Source organism: Clarias gariepinus, chromosome 2 (assembly GCF_024256425.1).
Source record: "Clarias gariepinus isolate MV-2021 ecotype Netherlands chromosome 2, CGAR_prim_01v2, whole genome shotgun sequence".
NCBI classification, from domain to species: domain Eukaryota; kingdom Metazoa; phylum Chordata; class Actinopteri; order Siluriformes; family Clariidae; genus Clarias; species Clarias gariepinus.
Window position 1 is genome coordinate 22,841,219 of NC_071101.1, and position 12,654 is coordinate 22,853,872.

Genomic DNA, 12,654 nt, shown 5'->3' on the forward strand with positions numbered 1-12,654 from the left:
ATCTACAGTAACTTTACTGCACATTTCAAATGGCTGTACAAGTAGGGCATAGTGCTGTCTTGAGCATTTTCAGGTCTCAACAAATATTTTTGCAATGGAAAACACTGAAATTATAAACTGTCATAGTGAAAACATGACAAAGCCATTTGATTATCTTGTTCATAAAGATGGTGTCAAGACTTTTCATTTTGATGGCACTGACAGTTTCATTGACATGAATACTTGCCTTTGAGGAATGGATTATCAATTTTGAGCATGTGACGTGCTTTTGCAGGCTATCCACTAGGTTTTGCAGTTTGCACTAATTGTTTTGAGAAATGCACTAACTGCTGTGCAAACGTTAATAGTGTTTTGAGAAACGCACCAAAGCGACTGAGAAAAACTGTAACAGTCCTAACCACACCTAAAACTTCTGTTGTTGTCGGTCTTTGATCTGTTGTGCATTCAAGCTATCTATCTATCTATCTATCTATCTATCTATCTATCTACACACATTTTACATATATATAATATACATTTTCAATGAGTCCAATTATACCTATTTTAAATTTCTTTAAGATCCTATTAGCCATCTGTAGATGTACCATACCAAATGATTTGCTCACCAACGCAAATTCATGCGAGACCCTGCCATCAGGAGGCAGCTTTGCTCCAAACCCCAGTGCAGGAAACATCTTATCACTGTCGTAGTCCTGAATGATCTCACCCACAGCTCTCAGAGCCATGGCATAGGCATTCACCTGGTATGGGTTCATGTAGTGGAGAGACGTAGGCTGGGATGGGTTTCCTGTCCACATATACAAAAGAATAAATTTAATCTTTGACACTTTAAATGATGAACATTTACTTATATACCGTATATATTTCCGTGACCCACTCGTGTGTGACCTGTGGGTTGTGTACTCAGGTAGATACATGACCTGATGTAATTTCTGTGGTTTTTATCCAGTCAGGCATTAACATTATGTATTTCCCTATACTATTTCATGTTATAACAATTATAATGCAATGCAAATGGTTAAACAGGTATTAGGTAAGAAAAGGATGAGAAGTTTGTCACGGTTTGCATGGAGGCACTGAACAAACACAGACAGCTCACAGGGGCTATGAAGACTATGATAACATGGAATCGTCACATGAAGGCATTTAATTAAAGAATAATCTTCTGGAAAGATAAGCTCACCATTTGATGCGGTAAAATCGATTGCCACCGTGAAATTAAGCTGCGTGCTGCAAAATAATACAAAGTAACAGGCTGTATGAGAACCTTTGTCCTTGATTACGGCTAATTAACATAAATTTATGCTACGTTTACTTTCCTTAGAAATTTCAAATGCTAGACCTTTTCATTAAAAAGCACTGCATAAGTGCTAAATTTAACGAGGTACATCAGCCACAGTAAATACTAAATCCAAATACATACAATAAGACATCTATGCAACCCTAATTCTTCTAGTGTTTGTTCTCCTCTTTAAGAAGCAGGACCTGTGCTAAGAATAGACCAGGCTATTTTTAGCGTGGGTTGTTATGGCATCTCTAATGTAGCAAAGCCTTTTATCAGTGAAAGTCTTCTGAGAAGATAGGGAAGAAAAAACTGAGTGCAATAAAAATAGCTCTCCTTGGCTAAGTGTGATTGACAATTATTAGGTCAATGGCATCGATTAGGTAAACACATCATAAGTAGGCAAAGAGAAAGGCAAAAATCCCGCGTGAAACACAAAGATACATACAGAGTGGAATCTAATGCGCATAATCTCATGCTTACCCTCCTTTAATATAGTCCAAAAAGGTGACTTCAACATCTATGAGGCATGACAGCAAAGTCACCTGTTAAGACAAAAGTTTGGTAACACTTGCTATTTACAGTCCTTAAAAACATCATTCATAAATATTTAACATATTTAATTTCAATTCAATTCAATTAAATTTTTATAACGCCTTTGTCAGTAGTCATTGCCTTAAAGCAGCTTGACAAAAATGAAAAGAAAATTTTTAAAAGAAAATTTATGGAAGTGTGTATGTGTGAGAATAATGAGATTGTCGACAGTGGCAAGGAAAAACTCCTTGAGATGGAACCAGACTCAACAGGGAACCCATCCTCATTTGGGTGATAACGGATAGAAATTTTATAACATCATGTGTGTTATGCAGCTGAAAGTTTAATATAACAGAAGTCATTTAAATAACATGAAGTCCAGTTCAGCATAGGGATGAGTCAGCAGATGCAGAGGGCAGATAGGGTATATACAGGGCAGAGGGCAGATATATATATATATATATATATATTATTAATATACTGTATATATATGTGTGTGTGTGTGTGTGTGTGTACAGTACACAAACTGTTACATGTGCGGTATGAAGAGCCGCACCACAAGTCGTTTTAAATGCTTATAAGAGCCCTGGGCTTTAGAGGGGTCAACGAAATAGGCGTTTGTGAGAGTGTTTATGATACGCATGGGAAGAGACTCCCGTTAAATTATTAATTATAAACTTACAAGGAAATAAAGAAAACTGAAAACAAAATCTGATATCCTCTTGGGGCGTTTGTCCTTTTGTCTCTTTCTCTCTCGCCGTGACAGACAGGGGCTTGGGCTTTGCCTTTGTTTTTTAACAGCGCACTCGTCTGTCTGTCTGTCTTTTATTTTCTTTCTACCTTTTTTTCCTTCTTGGTCTTTGGCCCTGATACCTTACCGGTGCTGCCTAAATGATCACACAAAGTGGCCGAGGTATCAGGACCCTTATATAAACACGCCGCCAGGTGTGTTTGCCTGACGGCGGCGTTGCCTGGCAACCGCGTGTATAAATTGTCGCGCTTTTGCCTATTCAGAACTTAGCGTGGTAGCAGCCTGCGGATCTGCCCGTTCTGAACAGATTATGCGTGACTCTGCCCCACGCTACTAACACTAAGGTCACCTAATGAATGCAGTGATTAATATGGTTCAGCTGCCAATAAGTTATTTAACCCTAACAGATGCAGTGAGTAACTTCTCATTTCTTAAACCACCATGTCAGAAGACATATTCTGTGCTTTTGGCAAAGATGTTACTCTGTACTGAAGGGTCAAATTAATGGTCTGCTTCAAGCTAAAATAACAATTAAGGACATTGCTGAAACTACTAAAAGCTCTGTGCTCCGCATTATTAAAACCTGGAAACCTGGACCATGAGGAAGAAATGTGGCTTGAAAAAAGTTTGGATGATCGTTATCAGAGATCACTTAAACATTTGGTAAAATCAAATCATAAAAAGGGACAATACTAGATCTCACAGCTGTGTTAAAGTGAAAGCATTTCCACATGCACAATGGAAAGAGAACCTAAGAGTGGGACTAACCTTAAGAAAACCACTTACAATATCAGTGAAACTAATCAGATTTCAATTAGTTCAAATAGTTCAATTTGCTAGGGAGCATAAAGAAAGGACTGTGGAGCAATGGAAAAAGGTTATGTGCTATGATGAGTCCAGATTTACCCTGTTCCAGAGTGATGGGTGCATCAGGATAAAATGAGAGGCAGATGAAGTGTTGCATCCATCATGCCTACTGCATAATGTACAAGCCAGTGGGGGCAGTGTTATTATTTGAAGTTGTTTCTGTTGGTCATTTCTAGTTTCAGCAATGTTAAGTGCCCGAAAAATGAAATAAATCGTGAAAGAGTGGTTCAGGGAGCATGGGACATCATTTTTACACATGGGATGGATTTTTCCACCACAGAGTCCAGACCGTAATCCCCTTTAGAATATTTGGAATGTATTGGAGAAGGCTTTATGCAGCCTTGTCAACATCAACACCTCGGCGAAAAACTAATGTAATTCTGGATGGATATTATGACTGTGCATAAGCTTATCGAATCAAATGCATGCTGCAACCAAAGCAATGTTAGAGAAGCCCATGAAATATTAGAGTGAGGGATTTTTTTGGGGGGCTGAGCAATATATATACGAATACGAAAAATGGGGAATATGCCGCAGTACTTTAAAATATTGTTCCTATTGCACATTATGTATCAAACTGTTTAAAAGACTATTTTAAAAAGCAAGGTAGGAGAAACCTCCATGGTACCCTTGGATGCACTGGGAAACTATCATTTATTGAAATCATCTTATACTACAGCTCTCTGCAGGCTTAATCAGGATTATGGTTTCATAATATGTTATGTTTTTTATTGTAGCAACAAATTCACTAGAATCTGGAAGGTAATCACTCTGCATAATCAAAAACATTTCATCACTAATATTCTACATTTCTATGTAAAGAGATATTTATTAAAAAATGAAAGGAATTTTACGTGTCAATCAGCAGTAACTTATAACAATGATAAGCAGAAATGGTTGGAAATGTTCTTTAATAAAATTGTAATCAGTGGCACATTGTTATATATTTTTTTTTAATCTGCAATGAGGTTGCAACTCGGCATCATGCTAAAATATCGCATAATATCATCAGTATTGTACAATAACCTCATGTTTTATTCTTCACATACAGCACTAACAACTGATATAATGCTGTCAATCACTGCTATACCTATAAAAAGTCATATAGTCACATACATAGTCATTTATGAATGTTAATATTCAGTGTTGTGCATTGCTTATGAAGATATAATGTAGAACCTGCAATGAGTCTACAATGAGTCTTACCAATAATTATATTTGTTAAAACATACATACATTATGGCCTGTCTTGTATTTTGATATAATAATGAAAAAAATCACATAATTTTTCACTCACAGTTCCTGAATTGAGGTATTTCTTCTTCTTCTTTTTCTTTTTCTTCATGTTTAATACCTAAGGAAAATGCAGTTGTAGTAAAAACATAAAAAAAAAAAAACAGAACATGACTTTGGAGACTGCATCACACTACTAATTAAGACCACAGTGAATAAACACAAAGTCATCTAAGTTAAAAGCAATCATCTGATTCTACAGTAGGTGAAGCTGGTGTACAGAAGATAATAAAGAAAACTGCTTGCTAAATTTCCAGTTACAGATGGATATTTTTTGATAGACTACTGACTAGTAGCCTTGTCCTTGTAGCATGCTGTGCCCTTAAGTTTAGCCTAATCAGTGAAAGATTAATAGGGTGAGTCTAAATCTACAGGTTAGATGCCTTAAGGGGAAGCAATCAGTTATGAAAATGTGACCTTAAAAGAGAAGATATGAAACTAGGAGCTACAATTAATAAAACAGCCACTACGACAAATGTGGATAAAAAAAAAATTGCTTCAGAAAGGAGCCTGTGCATTGGAGCTTTTTCAAAACTGAAAATATTACTGTGCATCGTCTCGTCTGCACCCCGTCCATCAAAAATGCAAACTGCTATTCCCATGATCCTCAGCCTACATCATCTGCTTAGTGAGTTAATCTCACTATTCCTAAAAAACTCTACGTGTTTCTTTGTAAAGTCTTACTCTCGCACCTGTGAAAAGTCCAAGCATCTGTTAGCTGCCTGATATGATTTGCATATACTATGTCATACTTCCATTTTTATGAGTTAGTCTGGTCTAGTTTATGTCTGTTTGCCATTCATCTGACCATTTGCCCACTTCATATTGTGGAGCATTGCTTAGCCTTTTGTTTGTTTGCTGCTCTGTTTTTTTTTAATAAAACCTGCACTTATAGGATAGACCTATCTCTCTTTCTTCTTGTGAATGCCTGTGTGTCTATTTAAGCAGAAAAAACATAGAATAGATAACATAAAATAAAACGCAGCTTGCCATACATGTATATAAGTCCAAATATATAGTGAGATTATTATTATAAGGCTATATCTGCTACTCTTTTTTTTATCCTGAGAATACATTATGATACTACAGTATCATCACAATGTCTTTCAAAGTACCGAAGAGAGTCTCTGTACGTACTGTACTACTTATGTATACATGAGCATGTGTACAGTTTGTGTGTGTGTGTGTGTGTGTGTGTGTGTGTGCGCCTGCTTTCATGTGTGTGACTCACTTCCCAAACAGTGAACTGAGACTGGCCCTTGGACAGTTCCCTATAGCTGGTTTTGAACTCTCCAATGTAGTCATGTCTATGAAAAAACAAATGATCACACAGCATTATACCTTCACCTTTAAATATACGCAAGATTAAATGTAGTGTGAGAATTTTACCAAATTTTGGCTGTCTTACCCTCCATCTCTGTCCCAGTCATATACCTCAATCTTTATTGCTCTGTAAAACCAATTAAAAAATATATATCATGTTTCAAAACAAAATTTTTAGTCACATATCATGTTTTCCAAAGAAAAATTCTAAAAGGGTAAAGTAAAGTAAAAGGGTAAAAAAAAAAGAGAGAGTTTATTCTTGGCATCCAAATGAAGGCAGTGCTAGAACACCATGTACTCGGCTGTTAGTGTTAAAATGCGATATTAATTTGGCTGACATTTTCACACCAGCAAGCAACAAAAGTAAAGCTAACTACTATACAGCTGAGTGAAAGTGTTTGCATACACAAAGGTCAAAATAAAAGAATGCAAATTACCCTATTTAGCATATTAGCTGTCATAAGTGTTCATATACATAAATAAAAGAAAGGTTTTGACTGTACATTAGTCAAAAATTATTCTTTCGATGTTATCTTTGTGTTTTATGTTTCAGGACCAGAAACTTTTTGTGCCAGATTACCTCACAGCAGCCAGTGCCTTTTGGGACAAATATAACGCTTTCGACCTCAAAATGGGTGTGGCTATACATGTCACTCAACAAAGCCAATCAATTCAATAGTTTACCATAAATACCCAGAGTATGTGGAACACACTGGATGTAATAATCTACTTTAAACAGGGAGTGTATTTGGCTGATGACAAAATAAGTCTAAGGTGAAAGATAATCAACCTTAAAAATGCTTTTCTTTGTAATACTAAGTTAAGCAGATGGTTCTGCCATACAGAAAGACAAGCATACAAGTATGTGAGCTTCAACCTTAAATAATATCTTATATATCATACGTACCAAAATATCTTATGATCAAATGTTAACAGAGGAAAATCAAAATGATATTTTAAAACATTTGCATTTCTAAATGTGATATGAATAAAATGTATGCCCATCCTTGGGCTTTATAAATGCTACAATTATCTTATTACATTCTCAGAACAGCTCTTGTACATACTCACTTGTAACAATTGACTTTTGCCAGCGAATTCTTCCTTGAATCTCTATTTTACCTCTCCCAAAAACTGACAGAATAATGGCAATGATTTCTATTCATTCTTCTGTATGTTTAAGATTTTTGCTTATTGCAGTGTGCACCCCATTTAATATGACAAGACAACAATGTGTTACACCATATGAAACTACGTGCTTTGTTCCAGTGAACTAACCTGTCATAGTCTCCATTGCACAGTGCTCTGACTGAGATTTTAAAGGCCTGCCACACAGGGTCCAGTGTGTTCTTTACCACTTCAGTTTTATGGCAAATCGTGTATCTGTTCAACATAATTCATTAGACAGATACATATCTGTATATATATGCAGATGTATATATAATATAATATAATATAATATAATATAATATAATATAATATAATATAATATAATATAATATAATATAATATAATATAATATAATATTCTGTTTGTAGTTGATAAAACACTCACGTTCCATCTTCATTGCTGCGAGAGAAGACAAGAAATGGGTCTGACTTGCCGAAAAAGTCCTTCTTATCCAAGTTGTTTCCACAAAATTGAAGCAATACTGATTCCTAACAAGCAAAACATAAACAGCTGTACACTAGGCCTTGAGCATGTGCCTGTGTGAGCATCTAAGCATACTATATATGAATTATTCAACAGAAATGACCTTATGGAAAGGACAGAAGTACAGCTTTGTGAACTGTCTAACAGAAAATTAGATAAGGAGAATTATATGCACACCCCGTACTGCAAATTTATTGTTACATTACTACGGCTTCATTTTTTTCTCAAAAACCATTAAAACCATACAAGTTATTTACCCGACAATTTCCAAGTTCTTCTGCTTGAACAATGATGGTTCCACAATTTTTTCCAGGGATGCCCCTATAAAATACATTTTAGTTAGTGTTATGTAGCATTCCCTGATTATATTATACTATTCAGTATACTATAATTCAGTATACTATAAAAAATTGGATAATACTTTGTTCGATGCAAATGTGCATAAACAATTACAGACTTATTTTTCATGATGCTTGTATACTGTACATGATTTTTAATTCTTGTAGTTGTAGCATTTGTATGGTTTCAGCTTACACCAAAAACATAGCACAGAATTTACAGTTCACAGACTGAGTTAAAAAAAATGCTTTAAAATAGTGCCAAATGTCTAGAAATTCACAGCAGCATTGGCTGATGAGTGTTTATTAAACACACTTGAATCTGACCTGTCCCAACATCTGATCCCCCACCCAGGTATATTTTAGATCTGTTGAAAACACAGAAAATCATTTCCCCTAAAAGCACAGCTTAAACAGTTTCACTTTAATGTCCACTAAAATAAAATATTCTGATCGATTCTTTGCACAATAGGTGAACACTTTAGAACTAGTGGTGAGAAAGTGCCAGACAAAATTATAAAAAGATCGTTAAAAAACAATGCAGCACTATCTAATGCTTTGCCTTTTAAGTTGCTGTTTCAATTTTGCTAAGTACTTTTTTACAATATCAACAGATGATGGAATAGACTGTAGCAAGAAATCAATGGATAAAAGAGGCAAGTCTTTAATCTGGTTTGAAAGTGCACTAGCTCTTTTGGTGCAGCGAGATGGCCACTTTCCTAGATTGCCACAGATATATACACACACACACACACACACACACACACACACACACTTTTTTTTACCTCTTCAGGAAGAAAGTCAGCATGAGATAGTAAAAAGAGGTCAATTATAGCTGTCTTGTTTCCCCTTGATTTTAGCAGTTATGCTTCACTGTTAATGAAATGTGATTTAGTCTGTGTGGTCTATATCTATATATTATAGCTCTACCTATATAATGTATATCCATATATTTAATAAAGAGCCTGCACACTGCAGTGTAGTTTGTAAGAGTAGATATAGGAGCCAAGGGTAGCTCAGTGGTTAAGGCATTGGACTACGGTTCGGAAGATCCCAGGTTCACAACCACCAAGTTGCCACTGTTGGGCCCTTGAGCAAGGCCCTTAACCCCTAAACTGCTCAGATGTGTAATGAGATAAAAATGTAAGTCGCTCTGGATAGGAGTGTCTGCCAAATGCCTAAATGTAGATATATTCTGTGCTGTATGACTGAATAAATAAATGAATATGTACAGTATAGATATGTTTAGACTATGCTAAAGGAATACTCCTGTATTTTGATCTAAGCTTTCTACTGCATCTATAGCTTAAAAATAAATACAATTTTATTTGATGAAATGTGTTCTTTTTGTATGACTAACAAAGGCAGTTGTGTGTGTTTGATTGCACATACATACAACAAAGCCTTCTGGAGCATAATTACCAGAATGAATTTTACTGTGCTGCTCCAATGGATAAAATAATGGATAAAATTACATATCAGCGCCTTTGGTGAGACACTCGTATCTGTCTCATCAAAGCCCTTTAGTGTTAGAGTGTAATTGCTGTTATTTGTGTTATACAGTTGTGTACTTAATTGAAACAATTAAAGGTTGTTGATGAAGTTTCTTATATGCTCAAATTGCCTCGAGGTGGGAATAAATGTATGAACGTGTTCCTGGGAAAGGTTCTGGATCCACCACAACCCAAACCAGGTTTAAAAAAAAGAAAGCATGAATGAATAAAGATGACATATACAAGTACAGTACTGTTTTATTCATTTCTTAGCATATGCCACTGTGTTATATCACTGGGGCATCAGAGTATAATGTCCTCACATGATGCCCCTGGAGCAGAGATGGTTAAAGGCCTTGCCCAAGAGCTCAGCAGTGGCAGTTTGGTTCCCAAGCTTCTGTTCAATAGTTCAATAAGAGCCTTAAGTACTGAGCTAGCACTGCACTAGATAAATGGATGGATAAATTTAGTCTTTGTAATCAACCTCTTTCTTGAGGTGTACAGACATCCCAAAAAAACAAGGGAACACCTAATTTAAATAAAACTGGCATTTTGTAGAACAATATTAAACTTTTGTAAAATCTATCTACAATAAAAAAAAATAGGTATTTCTTTGAATAATACATGATGAATAAAAGATAAATGAATAAATGAACCTTCTTATATAAGTCTTGGGAGAAGTTCATTCATACATCATCATGTAGAGGGTGTCTAGACTTGCCCATGTACACAAAGCCTGTAATTCACTTATCTACATACACACACCCCAGACATGAAATATTCATACGTTCACTGATGCACCACTGCATACAAAATCTGAACTACTATAAATATGCATTAATAAACACACAAACAAACTCAATGTACAAAAAACATATTGATGAAATTAGAACCAGATGCTCATTAAAATACTTCATGGGGCTGCAAAACCATCTCAAAAGCAGAAATGAGATCATGGTTTGAGAGGACACAGTAATGTAAGGGGTGAAGTGAGAGCTCAAAATAAATACTCACATGAGTGTTCTTTCCATACGACTACCTGGGGAGCCGACTACCTCTCCAAGAGTGCAGTACATCTGACCCAGGAAATCCTGATGACACATGCACAACATACACATTTTTTTCTATATGTGTCCCTAGCAGATGGCTAATACATTCTCAACTGCTGAATGGTAATTTGTCAACTCAGCCAGGTTTGCTCCCTAATCAAATCTTAAAGGGTTTCCTATAGAAATTACTTCCAATGTAACCATTTGTCCAAGGTCGTCTACTTCTACTTTATGTTTTTGGTACCGTAATAATTAGTAGCAATTTGTGAAACAATTTGACAAATACAACTTTTGAGCAAGGTACATTAAAAAATGTAAATTGGGAGGCAATTTAAAGACAATGCTCTCAATTTGAATACTCTGCGATTTAAACTTGATCCAGATAATAATGAAACCTGATTATTTTATTAATATGCACAGTTTTACATGAAGTAGAATAAAAGCCTGTTGTTTTTTTGCATACTGAATATACAAATAATGACCTATTATAGAGCTGTAAAAATAATTTTTAGTGGAATAACTATGATTATATATCTCAACATGCAGATGTGCTATAGTGTAACTGCAAGTAGTAGCTGTACTGCAATAACATACTTAAATTTTTGTCTTAAATGTCTGTGTCATTTGTCACAATGCTAGTAAGCAATAATCGGGAAATGAACATGTGTAAGTGTAAATTATACACCATCCTCACCTTACCTTAGTACACACATTAAACATGCCAGCCAGCTCAACTTCTCCACTTGCTGATTCTCCATGCATGCGCAATTAATTGTTACTCACATGGGACACTCAGAGGCTAATGCCTTCCTCTCATCTGGATAATTATTCAAGATCACTGCTTCATTAACTCAATCTTTCGAACAACTGATGATTCACATTAGCCTTTGATTGCGGATGTGTAACAGCAGAATGTGGAAACCTCAGCAATTATTTCCACTGAGTCAGCTCCTTAATACTGAGCACCGGGCCCGGAGCTTCACTTGACCGAGGAGATGAAAAACACAGCAGGTAAAGCTGCTCTCCCCAAGGACAGGCTTTTCATAGCACAAAGCAGCAATAACCGAGTCAGCTTTATGATTCCCCCACACTGTAATATAGCTGTAAAAGCAGCACCACATCAATTTTTGAGAACTGTTCCAAACACAAGGGTGTACTTACAAGAAAAACCACAATAAAAACTATTTAAGAACAACTATATGCCAGAGACCTTCCCACTGACACTATAATATGGAGCTGAGCAGGATTAACATTCCACACTGCAGATCCTGTACTTTTTGCAGTTTCTGTGTGAAGTGTGTATTATCTATATTTATGAACATGAATATTTTTCTCAAAGTCTTGTCTTGTAATCTAAGCAAATAAAAAGGGCTTCAAATAATGGGACACTAATAAAAACTGTGTTAAAGGTGTCTAGACTGTAAAAAGAATTCAGCAACATCACTAATATGAGCTTAATAACAATCACAGATTATTTTATCCAGCAGCGTCAAAGATCGGCAAGATCTATAAGATGATATAAAGGTATTTTGATAAAACTGTCAGTCTTGAAACAAGAAAAAAAATCCTTTTGAAACACTACTTTTGCCCAATTCTCCAGATGGATATTAAATGACCCGTATTCCTGACCTTATAAATTCTAAGAGACATGTTTCATTTTCATTTACATTTAGTGTCTACATACTCATATACTTCTGTAAAAAAGAAAAAAAACTCTTTGAGATGTCACTACTACACACATAAGCATGTTTAGTGACCCAGGAAACCTTTAATATTTTTAATATATAGTTATATTTTGAAAACTGGACTGAACCCCATTTCCATTTCACAGTAAGGATTATATCCATCTTCCTGATCAAAACTTGACATTCACTGAGGTATTAAGTGTGTTAGCGAGGACTTAGAAATCTTTGAGAACACTGCCTAAGTGATTTGCCACTAGTGAATGCTACTTTAACATGTAATTATTTAACATAATAATTATTAATTTTAATAATGAAAAAAAAGTTTTTCTCTATCACAGTAAGTTATATGTCTATGTGTGTCTATGTAGGCACGTCAATTTTTGAAA

At 35.4% G+C, this 12,654-nt stretch overlaps 1 protein-coding gene across 1 annotated transcript in view; it reads right to left on the minus strand.

The window, feature by feature from the left end:
- Positions 1–12,654, minus strand: part of cpne8 (copine VIII) — a 43,810-nt gene that overhangs the window by 11,384 nt on the left and 19,772 nt on the right. Inside the window, exons 6-15 of the mRNA XM_053478808.1 lie at positions 10,549–10,625; positions 7,961–8,024; positions 7,605–7,708; positions 7,329–7,433; positions 6,136–6,177; positions 5,959–6,034; positions 4,732–4,788; positions 1,766–1,827; positions 1,184–1,230; positions 606–787 (exon numbers count right to left, since the gene is read on the minus strand). Of these exons, the coding sequence (XP_053334783.1) occupies positions 606–787; positions 1,184–1,230; positions 1,766–1,827; positions 4,732–4,788; positions 5,959–6,034; positions 6,136–6,177; positions 7,329–7,433; positions 7,605–7,708; positions 7,961–8,024; positions 10,549–10,625 (816 nt within the window). The remainder of the gene's footprint in view (positions 1–605; positions 788–1,183; positions 1,231–1,765; positions 1,828–4,731; positions 4,789–5,958; positions 6,035–6,135; positions 6,178–7,328; positions 7,434–7,604; positions 7,709–7,960; positions 8,025–10,548; positions 10,626–12,654) is intronic.